Consider the following 23,545-nt stretch of genomic DNA (forward strand, 5'->3'; position numbering starts at 1 on the left):
TAAAACGCTTCTGGGAACAATAAGAAGAGACAGAGAGAAAGAAAGAGAAAGAAAGACAAGGTGGTTAGCCAGTGCAAATACCGGCTTGCTTCCCTGTACTGGGGAAAGGGGTAAAGGGAAATAAAGGTGATAGAAGAAACAAATAAAGAAAAATTGAAGTAAGAAAGTTCGCGCAATAACGCGACCCTACGCGCTACAACGTTCAAAGCGGGTCGCACAATTCACAAGCCCTTAAGAACTTCAGCAGAGCCCTTAAGGCCTTGAGTGCTGAAGCCCATCTAGACATGTGTCCTGAAACTTTTTCCTCTGTGAGGGGGAATTGTCCAGTTTTTCAAGCGCAGTCGCGAGAACTTTTCTTGCCACATTGTAGCGGGGACAGTCACAAACGAGGTGCTTGATTGTCTCCTCGCAGTCACAGTTGTCGCAAGCAGGGCTGTCAACCATTTAAATGCGGAAGGAATGGGCATTCGTGAATGCCACGCCGAGCCACAGGTGGCCCAGAAGTGTTGCTTCCGCTCGTGGTAACCCTGGTGGAATACTGAGTTGCAGACGTGGATCCAATCTGTGGAGGCGTGCGTTGTTGAAATCACTGGTGTTCCACATAGTTTGCGTAAGTTCGCGTGCGAGGGAACGAAGTTTTGTGGCTGCGTCTGTTCTCGACAGTGCTATTGATACAATAGGGGCACCATCGTGGGCCGATCGGGCAGCGTCATCCGCACTGTGATTTCCCGAAATTCCGCAGTGATCCGGTATCCGCTGGTAGATGATGTGCCCCTTGTCGGTTGCGTGATAGTGAAGTAGTCTGATGTCTGCGACTAATTGTGGGTTAGGTCCGTGGTTGAATGGGGACAGCTGGCACTGGAGAGCTGCCTTTGAGTCAGAAAAGATGGACCATGACTGTGATGATTTGGGACCAATAAATTCTAGAGCAGCACGGACAGCTGCGAGTTCTGCAGCCGTCGATGATTTAATGTGAGACGTCTTGAATTGGGTGGTGACAGATTTCACGGGAATTACCACTGCTCCAGCTGAAATTTAGGAGGAGACAGAGTCATCCGTGTAAACGTGGGTGCGTTCTCTGTGCTTTTCATGCATGAATGAAGACGCGGTTTGTTTGAGGGCGAATGACGACGTCTCCGTTTACCAAATAAATAAATAATAAATAAATAAATAATAAATAATAACTAAATAAATAAATAATAATAATAAATAAATAAATAAATAAATAAATAAATAAATAATGTACCAAAGACAATACTATAATCCTCGTAAACGATTCAGTAGATCAAGTTGCGAATTCTCTTTGCGCTACCCGGCTGACCCGCACGTTTGTCCAATCCTTCTACACATCAAATATCAGTGACTATCCCGCTTTTTCATCCGTAAACTTTCTCGCCATGGATCCCATTCCGCTCTACCCATCAGGTATCTTGAGCCAGGATTTCCAAAATAAAGTGCTCATTATCCTGTCGCATTGACGGTATTATTCCAAGTTTCTCCAAAGCATTGCAGAATACAGCTACACCGTACTTACAGTTTTATTTTTACTAGATCGCTTAACGACAGTGCCCTACACATTGACCGGAATACTTGTTAGGTAATCCCGCTTGTAAAATGGGGGAACTCATATAACCCATTGGAAACAGACATACTTCAATAACCTCGATATTTGTAAAACCTTTATTGCGATGGCATTTATAAGGACACTCCCGGCGCATTTTTCCGTCGCCATCAGCGTCGCCATGATGTTCCGTATGATGTCTAGTGTAAGAGCACCGTCACCTAGCGCCGCATGCTTTATGTGCGCGTGAAAGCGTGCGAGAGGAGCCTATGATCCCGGCTCAACCTCGCACGCGCAAGGGAGAAAAGTGGGGAGGAAGCGCGCCGTCTTCCTTCACGCGAAAGGCTCCGCGGGGAGGTGAGGGAGGGGGCGGGCGGCGTTCTATTCTGGCAGCGAAAGCGTATTGCACGACCGGGCGTGGCCGCGAAGGCTTTATCTTGGAACCGATCTGCGTTGGCGGTTGTGTCTAGGCGCGCCGACTGCTCATACATTTGTGCGTGCTGTGTTCTCGCCGCTATGTTTGCATTTAAGCGATAACAGCACGAACGCTACTTCATTCGCTGCTGCTGTCGCGCTTCCTCAGGCCAGCATTTTGATAACGAGTGTCGTCGGTAATTCGAGCGTGATGTGCTCATGTTTGTCTGTGTGCGCTGAAACCATGCTTGTTAAATTAGAAACTAATGCCGATAAAACTACTATCCTTACTGCGTATAGCTGTCTACTAATTTGCTATCACACTCTGTGCTCCGCCTTTCGGGCGAAAGTGCGACTTTTTTGAACATATCATTTTCACTCACCGTGCATATTTCCTTGAATGAAACCACTTTTTAGTTGTTATCAACACGAGTTTCGTAAATCTTGTCCTTGTGAAACACAACCGATAGCATTTAATAATTTCTTGCATGTGATTTCGGACTCGGGATTTTGTGAAGGATTGCATTTTTTTTTTACTTTTCTTAGGCCTTTGACAAAGGAAATCACTACTTATCTATAAGCTCAGCCTTTTAAATATTCATCATTTAATATTGAGATGGACGTGTAGATTTCTTTATATTAGTACCCAATTGTTAGCTATCACTGACAATGACTCTTCAGAGGTACGATATAATGGAGTGTACCACAAAGCTCTGTATTGGAGCCTTTACTTCTCCTAACTGTTCCTCATTTACCTAATATTAACGACCTACATAATCAAATCAACTAGTTCTGTTGATTTGCCGACTATTTCGCAATTCACTGGAAGATAACTAATGATTCTGATATGGTGACATTACAATAAGATCTAGAGAACGTCACAACCAGGTGCTCCCGCTGGCACATGCATGTTAACACCTCAAGGTGTAAATTCACGAGAATCTCACTCAGTCAAGTCTCTTTTTCTTATTAGCACCATAACAACTCCTCACTTGAATCAGTATGAGTTTATGAATGCCTCGGTGTGCACATTGCAAGTATTCCCTTGTAGAAACGACATATTGAACACAGTACATCAAAATCAAACATAATGATGGTCTACCTGTGACGTACTTTTCTCCTTGCACCTTCATCTGTGACAAAATCATCACTGACGATTACGATACTCCCTAATGCGAAATTTCAGCGCATCTGTATACGTGTTTTCATTTCGCGATATATTGGCTGCCGCGGACTATATGTCTCGTGCTGCACGCTCCAAAGATAGAGAATTGTGCGAACATTGTTTAGGAGCGTAATCGTCAGGATACGCTACGAATGTGGCTTTACTGCTTAAATATGACCCTTTTGACCTCGAGAAGAGTGTCCCAGTCTGGCGTCGAACTGTGTTCATAAAGAGAGAAAGAAATCACCAAGCGCTCAGCATTTGATGTCAGGAAGACCTTTATTTCTTGCCAGGCGGAGCGTCTTCCGGAAACCACAGAGTCAGTTTTATGCTCCACGCCAGGGAGCTGCTCTGCCGTGGCGGTCACCGTGACACAGTTCAAACCAGCTTCGCGCTCTCTTCTACGGTCGCCGTTCCTGTCACCGTTCCGCTCCGCGTTGTAGTCGCCGTTGCGCTCTCCTTTGCGGCGGCGGCAGGGCTGAGCACAGCTACTGGAATGCGAAGCCCTTCTTGCACTTTGGCGAAGTTCAAGAATATATCTTGCAGAGTGTTCTCTCCGACGAGAACGTGCTCGAGCTCGAAGTCTTTCTGGAGCTTCTCGATCTTGGTGAACAGCTTGCTCCAAGGTATTCTATCTGCCAGGTGATAGCTGAGCAGGTTCTGGGTGAAAAACAACATGCGATGAGAGCACTAGACGTTATAATGGGAAATTTGTGCCATCTATACCAAAAAAACGCAACATATTTCCCAAATCCCCCATACATAATGATACTCCACGAAACATACTGGATCCTATGTAGAAATTTATAATTTGACCGTTTATCATATGGGATGATTGGAAATGTGAGTTAAACCTAATCCCTTTAGTCTTACATTTAACCTATTTTATCAGCCTGGAATTTTGCGTTTAAACTTCAGTATTACCCGATATTCTTTGTGAAGAAAAAGGAATATTACGAATTCTGGACATGAACAACCGAGGACTCCAGTCGGAGTGAACAAGAGAACGCGAATAAAGAGACATTTTTCAGTAATTATAAGATAAGTTTTGTTTAGGTAAGCAAACAGGTAACCTTTTACCGATGACGCAACTTACAATATGTAATGGCAGCTTTTATATCTGCGATTGAATTCAACAAGCTATTCTTTCGCAAGTATTCTTTATACCTTTAATTATAATTTTACCAAGATCACATTGGCTAGCATTCGCAGTAACCAACCATTAGGCTGTAAAATTTCTTTTTGTTTGAAAAGGTGCTCAACATTTATTGGAATGTTAAGAAACCTCACAAATACAAATTCAAAAATTATGCGGAAAAAAAGTGAGTTCCAGCAAAAGTACTCCAAGAAATTACATTTTAAAAGTGCCCATAGATGTTTTATGCACTCTGTTTGCGTCTTGTGTAAAGTGCACGTGTACAGCATTGATGCCTACCGCATCCGCCTAAATTTTGTAGTATTTTACGACAATTGTGCCTAGTTCGAGGATATGCCGCCATATCAGGCACAAGCCAAGCTAGGCGGTACTGTTACAGATTTCGTTGTGCCCTATGCCCGACTGGCATTCTGAGCAGTGACCCCATTTTCTAAGAGGATTTTGAACATTGGCTCTCTAGAGAAGATTTGAATAGAGCGATGTGTGCGACACAGTGGCGGCAACGCTCACGTAGAAATACTCGCCACTGTTTTCAATAAGTGTGGTTTATGCTATCGGTAACATAGCTGCAATAAATGTAACAATAACACTGTCACCACTATCGTTATCACAATTGTCGCAGTTGTGGCTATCACGCACGTTGCCTATTGCAGTCCGAACGCGTAGACGCAAGATTTGCGTACCACATAAGTGCGGAAAACTATATATATATATATATATATATATATATGTATGTATGTATATGAACGAGAACAAAGGGAACCGAGGGGTCCAATTTTTATTAATCATCAGAAGCCAACAACCAATGACAACAAGGACAACATAGGGGGAATTACTTGCACTTACTAATGGATATAAAAAACGATAAATTATTGAAAATGAAAATGGATGCAAAAAAACAACTGGCCGCAGTTGGGGAACGAACCCACGTCTTCGCATTACGCGTGCGATGCTCTCCCCATTGAGCTACGCGACGCCGTTTTCCTATCCACTTTCTGGGGTATTTGCGTCTTACAACTAGAGCTAAACCTGGGAGTGTTAGCCAGTGCCACCACTCCCAAAGCTTGGCGGCGGATGTGGAACATTCTTTCTGCCGCAGGCGTCACGAGTACGTGATCTTTTTGGGTCAGGGCAACTGGTCAATAAACGCACATATGCTACCTGAAGGCGTCAATGTTGCCGGATTCGAGCCCTCGTTATGTAATGAACGAGAACAAAGGGAACCGAGAATCCCGATTTTTATGAATCATAAGAAGCCAACAAACAATGACACCAAGGACAACATAGGGGAAATTACTTGTACTTATTAATTGATATAAAGAAATGATAAATTAATGAAAATGCAAATGGATGAAGAAACAACTGGCCGCAGGTGGGGAACGAACCCACGTATTCGCATTACGCGTGAGATGCTCTCGCGATTCAGCTACCGCGGCGTCGTTTTCCCATCCAGTTTATGGGTATTTGTGTCTTACAACTGGAACTAACCCTGGAAGTGTTAGCCTGAAGTAGACACCTGTAGTATACACATAGTCCGAGGAAACGCTTGGTAGTTTTTTTTTCTCGTGGCTTAGGTAACTTTCAACTGCCGGGATCTTTTCGGGATCAGGGCGGACGCCTTCAGCACTGACAATGTGTCCGGTATGCCGCCAGCATATCGATAACAAAAAGACGCCCGCTGCATCATTGCTGTGTTCCTAAGAACCGCCACAACACAAGCGTCAGGCAGGGACCCATAAAGAAACGCTGCGCCTCACGTGCTCTGGCCACGTGCTGACAGATCACCGGCGGCTTGTGCTCGAGAAACCGATGAATAGCACGTGACAGGAGGCGACGAAGAAGAGAACGACGTTCTAAGAAGCGGTGCTCGAAGGACCTTTGATTGAGGGTTGATTCTCTTGAGTTAACGGGCACTGGTTCGCCCTGAATAAACCAGGTTTCTTAGAAGATGTCATAACGGTTGGTAAGATTTTCGGTGGGAGTGCTGGGTATGATTCCAAGCCCCACACACGTCATGGAAGCTAGCCCGAATGACTGACGTTTGCAGTGAACGGAATTATTACCGGTCTATCAACGCACAATTCGTCGCATACGAGGTGAGGCCCCCTAGTCTGGTCCTCTCGCCGATTCACCCAGAGCAGCGGCGGCGGTCAGCATATGTGCCAGTGCTATGGCTACTCAAGTGACTTCGCCTCACGACGTAGACTCACCCCGGACGCCAAAATTCGAGGACGCCGAGGATTCGAGGACGCTGAGGACGAGGACGCTGAGGACGAGGACGCCGAGGGCTGGCTCGAGGACACCGAGGACTGGCTGGAGGAACCCGAGGACTGGCTCGGAAACTTCGAGCGTGTCGCCAGATGCGACGGCTGGGACGAAACGAGGAAGCTCCGTTATGTGTGCTTCGCACTGGAGGAATCTGCACGCACGTGCTTTCAAAACCACGAAGCATCGTTCTCGTCGTGGGATGGCTTCCGACGAGAACGGCGGCCGCATTTCGATGGGGGCGAAATGCGAAAACACCCGTGTACTTAGATTTAGGTGCACGTTAAAGAACCCCAGGTGGTCAAAATTTCCGGAGTCCCCCACTACGGCGTGCCTCATAATCAGAACTGGTTTTGGCACGTAAAACCCCATAATTTAATTTTTTTTTTTTTTGAGAGCTGCTCGCTACTTACCCGAGCACGGACCGCAGAGAGAGGGCAGAAGCTGCTCTTCAGGCGAGCAATCAAAGAAGCAATGAAAGTGTGCCCATGTACATTAAAGACATTTCCCACATCTTCTGCCGAGTAACCCGAACATGACCGAAGACAGGAAATTGCAGCACCTAATGCGCGGTATGAAGCAGGAGCTCTTTGCCGGCCTGCTTCATAATTCACCCCGCACCCCCACCAGAAATGTAACCAACAGTTACAACCACAGCTTCTACGAAAACTGGTTTATTCAGGGCGAACCTGTGCCCGTTAACTCAAGCGACTCAAACCTCAGTCAGAGGCTCTTCGAGCGTCGCTTCTTAGAACGTCGTTCTCTTCTTCGTCGCTGCCAGTCACGGGCCATTCTTCCGATTCTCGAGCGCAAGCCGCCGGTGCTCTGTCAGCACGTGGCCTGGGCACATGCGGCGCAGCGTTTCCTTACGGTGCTTTGCCTGACGCTTTTGTTGACAGTTCTTAGGAACACAGCTATGATGCGGCGGGCGCCTTTTCGTTCTCGGTATGCTGGCGGTAATATATATATATATATATATATATATATATATACATATATATATCCTGTACCTCATCGCTTCTGGGTACCCATGCAAAACCTTAAAAAAGCGAACCGATACGTGTCAGCTAAACGTACCCTTTCTTTCGTAAAAATGAAAGAATAAGACCGCCGTACCTGGTGGTCATCTTTAAGTTGAATTCCGGTGAAGAGGTGCTCAACTGCCTTTTTCAGCATTTGAGTGCTGGCTACAGCAGTATGCTTCAGCAAGAGCTCGAGTCGGTAGCCTTGGCCAAACTTTTCCCGCAGGTGTTGGATAGTGCCCAGGCACATCATGCGGCCTTGGACCATGATCGTGGCGCGGTCGCAGGAAAACTCGCACTCATCCATGCTGCGTGTATTCAAAGTCGTAGGGAGCACAGTGTTACGTAGGCAACTACGTTCGAATGAAAAGAAGTTATGTTTTCAAAGCGAAGCTTTTTTGGGGGAATCGAGCCAGATTTTTCCAACAATGGCTGCTGCTGCTTTGCCGCATAGCTTTCTTATAATAATTACGTGCTCGATGGCGGCATCGAAAATCGGTCTCCTAGCCCAGCAGCCCGATGCACTAACCAGTAGTACGCAATCACTTGTTTTTTAACAGCGAAGCTGTTTAAGCCAGCGGTAATTTGTGGTGCGTAGTCGTGGTAGCCATGGACTCGGAGGAGGGGGAGGAGGAGACCCCGAGCGTGCGCACGCGGTCTCCTCCCCGCCAGCTCCCTGCCTTCCCGACCCCTGCCTCTCATCGCTCCGCGGTGCGCTGAGCCAGGAGAGAAAAAAAGGTGAAAGCTTGCACTAGGCTGCGCAAAGCTCAAGACACATCGAAGCTGGCCGATTGATATTGAGCGGCTAGCCTCCAACGCGTTCGGCGTCAGCAAGCAGCAGCGTTCTTGGCACGGCGCCAACCTTGGTTAGCCTGCCTGCGTTTGTGGCATGCCAGGAACGCTGTCGCTCGTAGGCGCCGACGCGTCCAGCGCTAGTCACGCGAAATGTCGCCACCGCGTTCGGCGTCGTCAAGCGACAGCGTTCTTGGCATTGTACGAAACTTGGTTAGCCTGCCTGCGTTTGTGGCATGCCAGGACCGCTGTCGCTCCTAGGCGTCCACGCGTCCAGCGCTAGTCACGCGAAATGTCGAGAAAGGGAAGGTACCTTCAAAAATTATCGCTCGAGAATACCTTCCTACATGCGTAGTTAGGTTAAACCAAGTTAAGACATAGCAGCAACCAAGTTCATACCTAGCAGTAGTATCCAGAAAGCTTCGTTGTACCTAAGCTTTGCTCGACCGAGTGCAAACTTGCCTGTTTTTTTTTCTATATTGCCTTGCTTGCAACTTCATAACAACTGAAAAAAATGGTAAAAGCAAGGGTGACAACCACTCTGGCGTGGCCACGAATTTTGTAACATTTTTTCGTGTCGATCATCATAACAAATACAATTTTTTATTCAATAGATTCAGAGTGCAGCCCGTGTTTACCTCTTATACACGTGACACCGTCGATAAAACTTTCGTGTACAAGAGGTACGCTTGCATATGCATGCGCCTCTTGCATACGTTTCTTCTCCATCGCATCGTATAATATAGTTTCATGACAGCTGCCTCCGCATTACGATGCATATTCGCTTACGTGGCCTTCTCCTGGGATCTTTGGTGTCGTTATACAATGTCATGTGCTAGGTGGACGTGGAAAATGATACCTACGGGAAGTCCTCCTCGCTCGATGGATATTAGGCTACAATCACACGCATACTTTAATCCTGCCAACGCCAATCAGAGCGACGGGGTGGCAAGACTTTAGTTGGAATGTTTCGGGAATCATTCGAGATGTTCAAACCATCGGAATGGACTGGAAATGGATTGGTGGAAACTGTCAAGCAAATGAAATGCAAATGGGATGGGAGCCTGAGATTCCGAAATGGAAATGTATGGGCACATGTTCCTGGAGGGTTCAATTTAATGTTTGGAGAGGACAAAACCGGTATATTTGCCAGTCAGGCAAAAATAGGCTTTCCCTATTCAATAAATCGTAAAACGGGATTTAGTACCATATCACCCAGTAATGACCAATAGAAGAGTATCTTTGCCTCAGGAGGAAAATAACGCTTCATGGTAGAGTTTAAAGGCTAGAAAAGAAGCCTGCCTCAGAATTCTGCATTAAGTGCACGTAGAGACAGCAAATTTTACTTTAAAGAATGATTCGATTTGACAAGAGAATGCGTGACCTACGACACAAGGATGGATGCCGAAAACCACTTCGCCAACGCTGATCTTGCATGAGTACACGGTATTCTGGAACGCCCGCCATGTTCTTTCCTTTTTGAAAATTGTAGAGTATTTAAACGATAAGACAACCACCTGTTAGAAAGATGTTCTGGAAAAAATACTGCTCGTTAGTGCACTAGTTAGTGTGAAACAAAGAATACCATCCTGCGTATCACAATTATACGTTTCGCTTTGATATTTCTCATCAAAGTGACAGAATATTAGTGTCAGTGCGAAAACATTGTAGTTGACATCATTCGAAACATTCTTAAGACTTCAAATATCACAATGCTCGCAAGCGGAGGAAAGTAGTTATAGAATGGCTGTGGCTTAACTCAGTTATGCCTGGGTGTTAGTAGTGAGAGATAGGATAAGTCTTATTGTTTAGCTTGGTTTTCTTTGCGGTTAGATCTTTATCGTTTAGCTGCGTATGTCTGAGTGTTTAGGTTTGGTTGTTACCTCTCGTCAAATTATGGTTACGTTAAAAACTAGGCATTTTTAAAGTGTAACGCATTTATTTAGATAGTCTTCATCCTCTTGTTTCTCAATTGCCACAAAGACGGCCCGATGGTCGGTGAGGCGGCGGGATAAGGGGTTGTCGTCCCAAGTGACTGGTGCTATCCACGTTTCGGGTGCTACCATCTGAATCCACTCGCCTGACCGCTTCGTACTGACGACGCTTCTCGAGGCATGCGGCTCGTTCTTCTTCCGTCTCATCGGCTCGCTGCCTTCTCTTGGTTTCGTTCCAATGATGAAGCCTGGCTTCTTTCAGTCTGTCCGACTCACTTTCCATATCTGCCGACGAATCTAACCGAGCCGCCCCTTCTATATATACCATGCAACGCCGGCTCCTCCTCTGTTGTTGCAACGTGGTTTCACCGGCTCCTCCTCTGACGTCATACCAGATGACGCGGCGAGCGGCGCTGCCAGCTGCGGCGGTTGCTAGGCAAAGGCTCAGCTCGCGGTGCGGCAACCGGCCAAAGCGAAACGGCGACAATACAGCCAATGTAGCTCTCGCTACAATAATTTTAGGTGCGAAGCAACTTATGCGCTCGGACTGTCGGCGTCTCCTGTCGTCGTCGTCACGGTAAATCACGCGCAGTCACGCGGTGGGAGGCGCAATCACGCGCTCTCCCCCCGGCGCTTCTCCGGCGCCGCGCGCCGAGTGGCAAATAAAACGGCGCGTTGGCTCAGGAAAAGCTATTTCTGCAGCCAGCGTCTCCTGTCCTCGTCGTCACGGTAAACCAAGCGGCTCGTGCTCGCAGTCGGCACGCGCTCGTGCCACTGCTTCCGTGTTCGTCGTCATCGTCGTCTACCACATATGGGCGCGTTTCCGCTCATCATTCCAGCGTATAATTTCACTTCTCTTCGGTCATCGTAATGGGCAGGCCGCGTTTACGGGGTTATGAGCCATTGCTTAAGGCAGTATGAGCTCATTAGCGGTGCATCACTGCATGCTTCGCACGTTCCCAGGTTTCACGTTATTGGAGCGGCATTTTGGTCAATGGACCATTTGACACTTACGCATAAAATTTAATGCACCACTGAAACAGAGCCTGCGAACCCTCGCGATTTCTTTGATACAGTCACTAATTGTTTTCTTCTATCGGTGGAATAATTCTGAGGAGACGGTAAAGGTACAGCAATGGCGACAGAGCATGACCGGTTGTGAACTTCGGTGTTTCGTTTTGAAGCCCTTTTATTTACGAAACGTTCCAAATATGTGAAAAAATTGCAGGATGTTCAATGAATTTGTATGCAAGCGATCCGTAGCTTTATGAGTGTGTTTTTAGAGCTAAGCCAAATTTAGCCCGCTACCCAGACATAACTACAATGCGACAATTATAAAACTCACCAAAAATCACCGAATCATATTCAAGAAAGCGTTACCTTTCTTGGAATTGGAGGAGCGCATTGGATTAGCCCAATAACTCCAAGAGTAGGAAGGATGCAACTCTCGCCGTTCCACGAATTTAGGCAGAGGAACTACGGGAATTTACACTCTCCGAAATGGAGAGCGAATGGACTGGAGGTTGCTGCTCCGCCATTCGGACACCAACTAGGGCATTGACATCAACGTCACATATGTATTGGATGCCTGACAGCACTTGCGCGCACTCCTCAGCAATGGAAAATACTTGCATTTCGATGCCATTTTTAATCTCGACATGACCTCATGAACATTGAGTATAATGGCTGTGTTACAATAAGGTCATTCCCCCACCAAAGGTAAGCGAAAGCTTTTCTCAGACCAACGTCAGTGAGGGCCTGCGAAAGCCAGGTGGCACGAGCCGGTGCTCTTAGTCCTTGAAACAAGTGGCCACCTGGTGGTGGCGCGAGGGAGTGAGAGCAGCTTTGAGGCAGGAAAATGCGATGCCCCTTTTTACCAGCTTAGAGTGCACACACGTGAAGGGGACGATACATTCCTTCAAGCGGGCATTACATCGCCAACAGATGTCGTTCGTTTCTAAGTGTAACTTTAGGTCTAAACATTTGATCTTGCTGTTGAAGGTGTGCTCGACCGTTAGGTTTCACTTCAAGCTGAAAGATGGGACAACCTTCTTCAGGATGTAAAAAAGGGACGCATTGGTCGTTTCCGTGAAACACAGGGAAGTCGTCAACAAAGCGGAAAATTTTGACAACACTGGTCGGTGGGATGCCAACCATGACGTTTCTGTCAAAACTTATGATGCTGCTTTCTGTTGCTCAATACGTGCTGCATCAAAAGTGTTTTTCCGAGCGTCAAAGAAGCCCGCCAACAAACGCAAGCTTGCTGCGCGACTGGCCGCTCGAGCAAATATGCGTGTATTCGCGGGCATGTGACATGCTCAGAAAAACACGTTTCGGTAGCACGTATTAACAACGCAAATTTTCTCATGTTGCTCTACAATTTTCTCATTCAAGCTTTTAATGTAATTACAATAATTGAGTAGTGGAATAAATAAGACAAGTTATCTAAATAAGCGGAATGCCATAAATTATCTGAGTATCTTAAAGCGACGGCCAACAACCTTACCTTGGCATTTCTCCAGCTAGGTAGCACTTGCATGTTTCTATAGTTTGACCTAAGTTAAGCGAAACATCCGTATAGCTCGCAACAATACAGGTAAAAAATACGTGTAGAGCTGCATGGGCCGAATAATCAATTGTACGCGTGAATAACTGGCTATCAAAACTAATAGGCTATACGGCTAGGTATTTTTTTCGCAAAGAACACAGTAGGTGACCGCCGAAAAGCCTTTCACAAAGCCGAAAACTTAAATTTAAGGCTCACACAGCTTGTTTGGTACAGGCAAAGATAAAAACTCCGCCTCTATTCCACCTTGTAAAGGTAGTTGTAGAGCGAAGCTGTTTCCGGCATTAGACACGCGCAACCTACGTTAGACGAAGTTAGATAAGCACCACGAGCACAAGCGACGTACGTCAGGCGCGCACGGACGTGTGCGAAAGCGCTGCGGACACTTCTCAGCCCTCTAGGCCCTCCGGCAAGCGCATGTGCGTTATTGAACCAATTGAATTTCTCAAAGTAAATTGTGTCAGGAAATTCATATAGTGCGAATTGCGCACAAGCTGCCGTCATGATAACTTTATATTGTTATTCGAATATACGAGAATAACGACATCGTCACGTGACGATGTCGCCTGATGACCTAATCTGATGACGGCATCAAGCCGAAAGTGACGTCACGCGATGACGTCTTCTTCAAGTGATGATGCCACCTGGTGGCGTCGTGTGATGCCTGTTGGAGAAGCAGCACACTGTGCGTTTCCCGCTTCTTTGCACAGCCTACGGGATCGGCCCACATATTTTGTGAGCACCGCCCAAAAGCACCGCCCAAAATTATGACAAACTAGAGGCTAACAGTTTGGCTGTAAGATGGTGAGTGCGAGACATTGTAGAGCAGGGTGACGTTTGAAAAAAGTGGTGCCCGTGTAAATGAAGAGCTGTGTACGACTTTATAAAAGGTGACAAAGCGTTCGCAAGAGCGTCTGCGCTGAAATGGAGACGAATTACAACAAATTATTGAGGAGCTTAATCGAGAAAAGGTAGAGTGGGGTTGAATATGAATATGCAGAAGGCAAAGATAATGTTCCAATAGCCTGCCAAGGGAACAATAATTCAGGATCGCTAGTCAGCCTCTAGCGTCTGTAAAGGAGTACCTTTATCTAAGTCAGTCAATCACATGGGACCTTGATCATAAGATAGAAAGTTACAGAAGAATAAAATTGGGTTGGAGTGCATGCGGCAGGCACTACCAAATCCTGACTGAGAGCTTACCACTGTCATTGAAATGGAAAGTGTACAATCATTGCATTATACCAGTGCTAACATATGGGGCAGAAGCTTGGAGGTTAACAAAGAAGCTCGAGAACAAGTTAAGGACCGCACAAAGAGCGATGGAACAAAAAATGTCAGGCCTAACGTTAAGACACAGGAAGATAGCGGTGTGGATGAGAGATCAAACAGGGATAGTCGGTATTCTAGTTGACATTAGGAGGAAAAAATGGAGCTGGGCAGGCCATGTGATGCGTAGGATGGACAACCGGTGGACCGTTAGAGTTAGAGAATGGATACCAAGAGAAGTGATGCGCAGTCGATGATGGCAGAAAACTAGGTGGGGTGATGAAGTTAGTAAATTTGCAGGCGCAAGTTCGAGTCAGCTAGCGCAAGAAAGGGGTAATTGGAGATTGCAGGGAGAGGCCTTCGTCCCGCAGTGGACAAAAATATAGGCTGCTGCTGCTGCTGCTGCTGATGATGATGATCATGATGATGAAGATCACATGAGCACTGGCACTGGCTAACACTATCACAAGTAAATCGAATACATCTGCACAAATGTACACCATCGTAAATGATGGGGCATACTCCTCCTACGCTCAATTAGTAACGCATCACATGCGCCTTGCTCAGGTTGTTGCTTGAGAATTCAGCAGTGAATGCAATTTCTTTTTTGTGGTCTGTTAGCTTCATTTAGAAATGGCTAATACTTCGAGCCCTCAGCTCCTATCATGGGCTCCCTTGAAGCGCTCGTACACACCCATCCCCCCCCCCCCCCTTTGTTCTGCTCGTCGTTATTAAAAGGCTAAAGTCTGAGACGGCTCATGTGACCACAAATTCGATGTTCGGCGCTATGCCACCGAAATTGTATACCACCCAATGGCTCCACAATTGCGTGACACCAAAGGACGCCAAAATGGTGTGAAAACCCACGGCCACTGGTTGGAGTCGAATCCACGAGATTGGGTGCTAATTAAGGCTAAGTTAATTAGGGCACTTAATTAAGATAGAGTTCAATAAGGCACTTGAACCTACGACGTTTTGTGGGAGTCGAACCCTTGACATTTGGTATTAATTAGGCAGAAGTGAATTAGCGTGCAATTAATGGAGGTAGAGTTATTTAAAATACTCGGGAACCAAACTTCTATGGCACCAAACTTGATAGGAGTCAAGCCCAAGACCATTAATGTGAGTCGAGCCTATGAACTTTGATGTTATTATGACGAAGTTAATTAGGGCACAATTTTTAAGGTAGATTTAATTAGGCGCTTGGACCCCTAAATTCAAATGTGCCAATATTGATGGGAGATGAACCCACGACCTATGGTGATAAGGTATTTAACGCACAGTTAATTAAGATAGACTTAAGCCACTCGAACCCACGACCTTTGGTGGGCGTCGACTCGCCAACCTTTGCTGGGAGTCGAAACCGCGACCTTTGGTGTTAATGCGCAGATGATGAAGGCACAGTTAATTAGGACGGAGTTATTAAGGCAATCGAACCCACAACCTGTGGTGTTACTTGCGGCGAAGTTAATTATGATGCCGTTAATTAAGGCACTGCTAAATAAGGCACTCGAACCCATCACCTTTGGTGGTAGAAAACCAGTAATAGGAAATAACGACGCATTTGAATGAGAGTGACAGGTAATTTAATTAATTTCTCGTAAGCGCACGCTTTCGTCTTCATGCTCTTTAGCGAGAGCTAAAGTGACTGTCAACTGTTTCCGCTTAGATGTCGCGGTACTCACTTGTGAGACGTGAGCACGAAAGTGGTCCGCGAGCGTTTCTTGATCTCAGCGATGGCTCGGAAGATCTTGTTTCGAGACACAACGTCCACGCCAGCGTAGGGCTCGTCGAGAAAGACGAATGGCGATAGGCCCAGTAGCGCTGCGCTGATGGACAGCTTGCGGCGGTTTCCTCCGCTGTGCGGCAGGGAAGAACACTCAAGTCACAATCGCGAATTTGAAAATACTGCTCACGACAAAATGGGCGGTGAGTGCGGTTGTATGTATCGTTATATTTACTAACAGAGTAGAAAAATGCAGTTTCCAACGGCACCCCGTGACGAGGCATCGAATGTGCAGAGGAACGGCTGATACTCTCCAGGCAGGAAGCATGTGGGTTCTCGGTGAGAGCAGGGCATCGGCTATTTAATTACTTTATTCAAAATTATTTACATTTGAGAGTCTGGACTGCACCCAGGGTCGGTGGACATGATTCAAGCCATCTTGATCTGAGCAGTGGATTATAATGGAATGCAATAGAGGAAATTGGATATACACATTATTCTAGCGCTAGCATTGAAAGTCTGTCTCGTAATAAAAAAAAGGGCATCCTTCAGGTTCAACTACTCGTCAGAGCTGGGGCCAGACCTTTGTGATACCGGAGACCTTACGAGGCCACAAGCAGTTTGACCTACCATAATGACTTGCGAGAGAATGTCTTTCTAATAATGCTAACCCCCCCCCCCCCCCTCCCCAAACGCGCACACTCAACTTGCATTTTCTTGTTGTTGCTGCTTGGCAGTGACCGCAGTCTTTTGACAGGCAAAGGCCAGACTCTTTTATTAAAATATATTCATTTTGCTAACACTAAACCCTGCTATTCAGGTCAACGCACTCTTAAGCGTTTATCACGACGTTTGAGTGGGTGGATCCCGAAGATAGTGCCTTCTAAATAGAAGTAACCACAAAAAAGATGTTGTTTGTGCGATCAAGGTACATGACCTCTGTCCCAAATAACTTAAAACCTTTGTGCCCGGAAACAAACGTGCGTAGAACTGCGTAATTACACATAACGTCAATGCGCGTCTTGAGAAACTGCTTTGCGTCACAGGCCAGCGACCCCTTGCTTTAGATTTGAGGTCGCTCTTGCAACAGAATGAAGGTGCGGCCGATTGAGAACTCCCTGTGCTCGCGTGGTTCCCAGAACACTCTAGGGACATACAAGATCATAGGGTCCAGATTTTGCCAAAGCAGTAACCAGTCGGCGGCAGCACACTTGTATGATTCATAACGACCATTCCTTTCTAAACAGCTTTGCATTACATAGATATTAACTGGAATTGACTCTACTTAATTTTTTATGCCCTCAACTCGACACTACAAATCTGAAAGTTAAATTTTGAGCAACCGCAACGCCATCCACATTTGGTGCTGTTAAGCTAGTTCTCTGTTCCTTTATGTGTTTCGAGGTTTTCCATTCAACTCGCTGCATGAAGCAGGTATTTAAACAATGAATAAGTAAAGAAAACAAATCCACGTACGGAAAAATAAACAGCATGGGAACACTGTTAAGCTGATTAAGGTTTATAGTAAAACGGCAAGTAGCTCATGCAAAAACTGAAAACTAAGTGAGGAACGACAACGAAAATTTCCATATAATTTTAGAAAAGCACACCCTGTAGATGTTGTGTCTAAATGAAAGGTTATACTGATGAGTAATGACGCCTAGGAAATAAACAAAAAACTGAGAGGTCGTTCTAAGAATTTTACGTTAATGTCGATTTGCTAACCTGTACACCCCGCACTGTTTGGACGCGTGCTCCGTGAGGTCGGCAACTGATAGAATGCTGTCTATCATGGACTTCAATTCGCTTTCAGGGATGCCTCTCAGCCGACCGACCAGGTACAAGTACTCGTACGCATTCAGCCGGTTCAGGAGGCCCCCGAGCTGAAAGCAGTAGCTGATCTGCGACTGCCACTGCGGTGAATCAGGAAAACACAGAAACAAAATTTCGCGGGCGAATTTCCACCCCATCGACTATAAAAACGCTCCTTTTTCACGTTAAATTGTACCAGCACACTGGAACCTTTTCCCACCAAATGACAAACCCGTATGCGTGACGGAAGTCAAATTGAAGTTTGCTAAATTCCACTTGATTGCGGCAGGGTTTATATCGGTCAGGCAGGCCGTTGCATCAATGATAGAGCAAAGGAACACGAGCTGTCTATCAAGAATAAGATTAGTGCACATTTACCTATGCACTGTAATTCCTGCACATGTGAGGCAGACTTTTTCAATATCCGCATTCTCGGCAAAAGCAAAGATTCCCTGGCACGGGAGTTAATGGAGGTTTATTTTATCGCTATGAAACGTGACATCTGTGTCAGCGATACGTCTGTGGCTTTACGCACCACTGAACGCCAGTTTCTGCGCCATATGATTGGGTAACGATGCAAACTTTGAGTTACGTGCGCAAATGTACGTGCGCACAAGGCCATCTTCTCCTATTAATTTGACTCTTGTCTGCTTTCAATAAATTAGTTGCAAGTGACGCTCTTTCCTGTCCTGAATTTTTTTCCGTCCTTGGTTGCGTCTAAACACTACGGAATAAGGAATAGAGAATTGGTAATGCCACTGCTATGCTTCAATGAAACGTCAACATTGCGCCAATTTAAACAGAAATTTATTTGGTTTGATGGCACTAGTTCTTTTTAGGGGAAACACAGGGAATGCGGGAGATGGAAATTCAAGACGATGAGCAACACGAGACCGAAGCGAGAGCAGGATTGTGGGCTCCTGCTCTCACCTCGTCCTCGCGTGGGCCATAGTTCTTTTTAAATGTTTTGTGATTGAGATACAAGACAAAAATAGATATACGCAATTACAATTTAAAATATTCTGAATATTTTTTGCGGAACTGCGCATGGGTAATACGGAAAGACATGACTAAGCACCTTCAAATTTATAAAAGCTTTACTTCAGGGTAAAGTAACCAAATCACATTCTCTGATGTCCCATTTGTGTCTTATCGTCAAGCGCATTAGAGAGGAGAGTCGGTAAACAACTAGAAGACAAAGAATAGTAAACTGAAAGAAAAATGCAGTGAGTAATATTAGCCATGTGAAATGCAAGTCGCGCGTTCGTTTGCAGTGATGGCAAGTACACACAAAAAAAAAAAAACAGGAAGTGTGTCCACTCGTATGCGGCAAGAAGGTTTGAGTCTGTTTATTTGCGCAAAAAAAATAATCAGACAACTGCTTTGTTTTATAAAATAGGATAGATCGCATGGCGATTTATTTCCTAAATCAGGTTTCAGGGGCGCATCATGAAATTGAACCTTCAGAGCTCTTGCTTTGCATGAAGGGTCTTCGCGTGTATAATTGTGCTTTCAATTTCATTTTCTTGCAGTCTGTGAACTGAAGTCTAATGGGGCTGTCATGATTAGTTATAAAGTATTAGTGTTTCGGCAATTGTTTACACTTAGTGCTGACGGAGCGAGTAATTTTACACGTTGTAATAACAGTTACTCTATACATTCGTGCAAGAAAAGAAATCACAGCAAGACAGGGCAGGGCAAGCTTCCACAAAAATTAGCTGGTACGAAGGCTAACATTTTAATTATGCGAAATGATAAGTACAGGTTTCACATTTATTCAATCTCATCAATTCATCATCATCATCATTTATTATTTCCTTAAAGGTGCTAGGGGTATTACATAAGGGGGGGGGGGATACGTACATATACGAAATACACTAAAACTGGTCAGTGATCAAAATAAACAAGTGGGGAAAAACAGGCGAGAAGTCATTCAATGAATAAAAAGCAGTTAAAAAACAACAAAAACAACAAATTCATCTTACAGATCTGTCAAGAAGATCATCATCATTATCATAATTTGTCCACTGGAAAGCGAAGCCGACTCCCAGCCACCTCCATTTACCCCTGTATTGCTCCCGCTGGCCACATTTTGTGAATGAACATTTCCTCATTTTGTGACATCTAATTATCTGCAGCCTTGGATTCCGCTTAATCTAATTCGCCCCCAATGAGTTACTCTAATCGACCACGGTTATCTGTTCTACGCAATAGATGACCTGCGCATCTCGATTTATTCCTCCTAATCCCGACTCCAATATTGCGTACCTCCATTGGCTATGTAATCGGCAACGATGTTATCCCATCTTTGAACACTGAGGCCTAACAATTTCAGTTCCGTCGCTCATTGCACAGTCCTTAACTTTCTTTCAAACGTATCTGTTAACCATGTGTTAACCACGGTACAACAAAGTTACTGAATACACTTCATTTCAAGGATAGCAGTAAGCTGTTGGTCGTGACATACTAATACCTACCCTGTGCGCCCCAATGAATTTTTATCTTTTACAACTTTTGTTGTAGAGGTTAAGGTCTCTTGCAAGCGATTGCTCTAGTCAAACGCATTTTCACACAGAATCTAGAGGCCTGTAGTTAATAAAGTTTCGTTATCTTGCCAAGCTTTTGAACGTTGCCGTTATCTTCTACATAAAATATATTTCACCACTACTCTTACACATTTTAGGCTAAAACAGTAAGTCCATTATAAAACTACCCTTACCTAACTTACCTAAAGTGCATATTTACTTTTCTGTTACCAATTATTTATTCTATGTAGTAATGGTTTAGCAATCGCTCAGAGTCGTGTCGAAATAGCCGCTCTAACTCTCTCGTAGCCTAAGCAAGCTATTCCTGAGCATTAGACCCGGATCTTTGTTTCCTATCTTTGCTTACGTGACGATGGTTTACGGAGCTTTATGGCGCAGAGGTCAGATATGGCCAAATGGTGCCAAGCAAATATAAAGAGTGGCCTGTGGAGAAATATATCGCTACCGTTAGGTGTAACTTGGCTCTATAGGGTCATAACAATGATCGCTGGAAATTGCGTAAAATAGGTCGACGTAGCGTGAACGCGCGCACAGGTTATGTCACTTTGGCGAGAACAACAGCGGATTTAATTCGACCGATGGTTCGACGTACCCGCGCCACCAACGTGACCGGACAATCGGCCAATGCGCTCCGAGGCACCCCGGCGTCTGATGAGCTGGCTCGCATGCCGATAGACTATAAACGCGCCTTAATGCTCTCTTGTGGTTTGACCTCTAGCTCTCAAGGTGAAAACTGTTGAGTCGCCGACGGCTCCCCGAGGTAGCGTAATGAAGCTTTCGCTTCAGAACCCTTAACCTTGCACTCGGCCGCGCAACGCTTGAAACAGCGAAGCTGGTCGATCGTAGCCCAGCATTTTCCGGAAGTGTGCGGGAACTTTTCATCTTATTACCCATGATGATTAAAATTTTTTTTCGCACGTCTCGGACTTCGGGCCGTCACTGCGCGTTGCATGGCGCAGCTTGCAACACCGACACCGCGTTCCAATGCCGACAACACGTTCCAAGAGACCCGCTCTTTGAATGCGTCTCTCTCTCTCTCTCTCGCTCTCATACAGCGCAAAACCTCTTCACCTCGCAGAGCACGAGCTTGCGAACGTGCCCCATGTTTTCGATTCCAGCCTCGGCAAGGAAGTTTATTTTCTTTTATTTCTTCATAGTTTCTTCATACGAACCTCAATAATATTACGGCTGGCTTAAACAGCCTCGTTGTTAAAAAAGTTGCCGCAGTTTCACCTGAAAGGCGAAGCATCAATTGCGATAGCAAACTTGTAGAGAGCTATATGGAGTAATGAAAAAATGTCACAGTTTCGCCCTAAGGGCGAAGCAATGAATGCGATAGCAACACAGCAATGTCATACGAAGTAAGGTGAGCGGCTTTGGTAGCAACAACACGCAGAACTGTTGTCGACGCCATCGGCGTTTTGCCCGCGTTAGCTCAAAATGCGTGCGGCGTTGGTGACTGTTGCTGGAGCCTCTGATATAAATAGGCACTTGGTGCCGCAGCTAAACGTCGCCTCCCTTCCCTCCCCTCCCCCACGGCCTCTCGCGTGTCCGAAGAAGGCGCGTTTGCTCTACATATATGGTGATTGTAAAGGAGAAAAGAGACGCCTACTTCTGCAGCCCTTAAGCGAGCACGGCGCAGAACGCGCGTTTGTTCTCCGCCGTGCGTTCACTCCCCGTGAAAGACGCACCCCTCGCGCCCTTTCACTCGCACATACAGCGTTCGGCGCGCGGCGACGATTTCATCTCCAAATGACGTCATACGGAACCTCACGGCGACGGCGACGGCGACGGCGACGCCGACGGCAGAAATCTGCTTTTGAGTGTCCATATAATTGCTATCGCAATAATATTAGCTTTATCAGCTGTACAAACTTGGACATGCAGCAGCATCGGCAACACGCAGAACTGTTGTCGACGCCATCGGCGTTTTGCCCGCGTTCGCTCAAAATGCGTGCGGCGTTGGTGACTGTTGCCGGAGCCTCTGATATAAATAGGCACTGCGTGCCGCAGCTAAACGTCGCCTCCCTTCCCTCCCCCTCCCCCACGGCCTCTCGCTCGTCGGAAGAAGGCGCGTTTGCTCTACATACATGGTGATTGTGAAGGAGAACAGAGACGCCTACTTCTGCAGCCCTTAAGCGAGCACGGCGCAGAACGCGCGTTTGTTCTCCGCCGCGCGTTCACTCCCCGTGAAAGACGCGCCCCTCGCGCTCTTTCACTCGCACATACAGCGTTCGGCGCGCGGCGACGATTTCTTCTACAAATGACGTCATACGGAACCTCACGGCGACGGCGACGGCGACGGCGACGCCGACGGCAGAAATCTGCTTTTGAGTGTCCATATAATTGCTATCGCAATAAAAATTATGGTTGACCCTGTTTCATAGTTATCGGTAGAATACGAAAGCAAAACATGTCGTCAAAGAAGCTGTTGCATCTTAGGGGCGAAGCACTTGAGGGTCGAGGCTTGTCTGTCCGTCCACGTTGTCCGTGTTCACGGCCAACGTTGGCCGCACCGTAGCCATAGCAATCAAGAGAGCAGAGGAGGGCGGCGCGACGCATGCGCACGCGGTCTCGTCCACGCCAGCTCCTAGCTCACTTCCCCACCCCCGCTTCTCTTCTCTCCACGCTGCGCTTCCTTAATGCCCACGCAAAAGACGTCGAACGAGATCTCATACTAACGAAAGCAGACGTCCTTTGCTTTACCGAAACGTGAAACGCGAGACTCCGTTGTCTGCATTCTCCCCGTCGTCTGCAAAGAAAAAGCAGAGCGTTCGGCGGGTGGTGTTGGGATGTACGTGAAATTACCAGACACCGCGGTGGATCTCGACCTACCAATAACGAGCCAATCTCACCACGGCGAACACGCTGCAATATAACTATCCGACGGAACCGTCGTCATGACACTGTACTTGGCCACGAATCTCTCCCGAGGCAACGTAGAAAAGTACATCGATCTAGCTATGCGCGAACACGAAACAGTACAAGAACCCCTTCGTGCTTGTCGGAGACGTCAACGTAGACATCACGGAGAGCAACTCGTATTCTCCGAGCGACATCACGGAGAGTAATCCGAGGACAATTGAGGAGGAAAGCGCGTGCGCGGAGGAGAGAGTCACTATTTTCAGGATCGAGGGGTTTTACGGCAGCGTAGCGAGCCGTAAAAGGGAAAGGGCGCGCAGAGGCGAAGGTGGAGAAAAAATTACCATAGCTTGCACTAGAGGCGCAATACTTAAAGAGACAGCGGAGCTGTTGCGCACCTAGATAGTCCTGGCTTTTGGTGTAGGTTAAGCACTACCAAGTCATCCCAGCATTTT

The 23,545-nt window shown here is 46.4% G+C and overlaps 1 protein-coding gene across 1 annotated transcript in view; it reads right to left on the reverse strand.

Annotated features, from left to right (window-relative positions):
* Window positions 1-3,414: 3,414 nt before the first annotated feature.
* Window positions 3,415-23,545, reverse strand: part of LOC119463953 (phospholipid-transporting ATPase ABCA3) — a 102,777-nt gene continuing 82,646 nt past the window's right edge. The window contains exons 14-17 of the mRNA XM_049655440.1: window positions 17,596-17,783; window positions 15,830-16,003; window positions 7,678-7,891; window positions 3,415-3,800 (exon numbers count right to left, since the gene is read on the reverse strand). Of these exons, the coding sequence (XP_049511397.1) occupies window positions 3,519-3,800; window positions 7,678-7,891; window positions 15,830-16,003; window positions 17,596-17,783 (858 nt within the window). The 3' untranslated portion in view covers window positions 3,415-3,518. The remainder of the gene's footprint in view (window positions 3,801-7,677; window positions 7,892-15,829; window positions 16,004-17,595; window positions 17,784-23,545) is intronic.

The sequence above is a fragment of the Dermacentor silvarum genome, chromosome 9 (assembly GCF_013339745.2).
Source record: "Dermacentor silvarum isolate Dsil-2018 chromosome 9, BIME_Dsil_1.4, whole genome shotgun sequence".
In the NCBI taxonomy this organism is placed as follows: Eukaryota; Metazoa; Arthropoda; class Arachnida; order Ixodida; family Ixodidae; genus Dermacentor; species Dermacentor silvarum.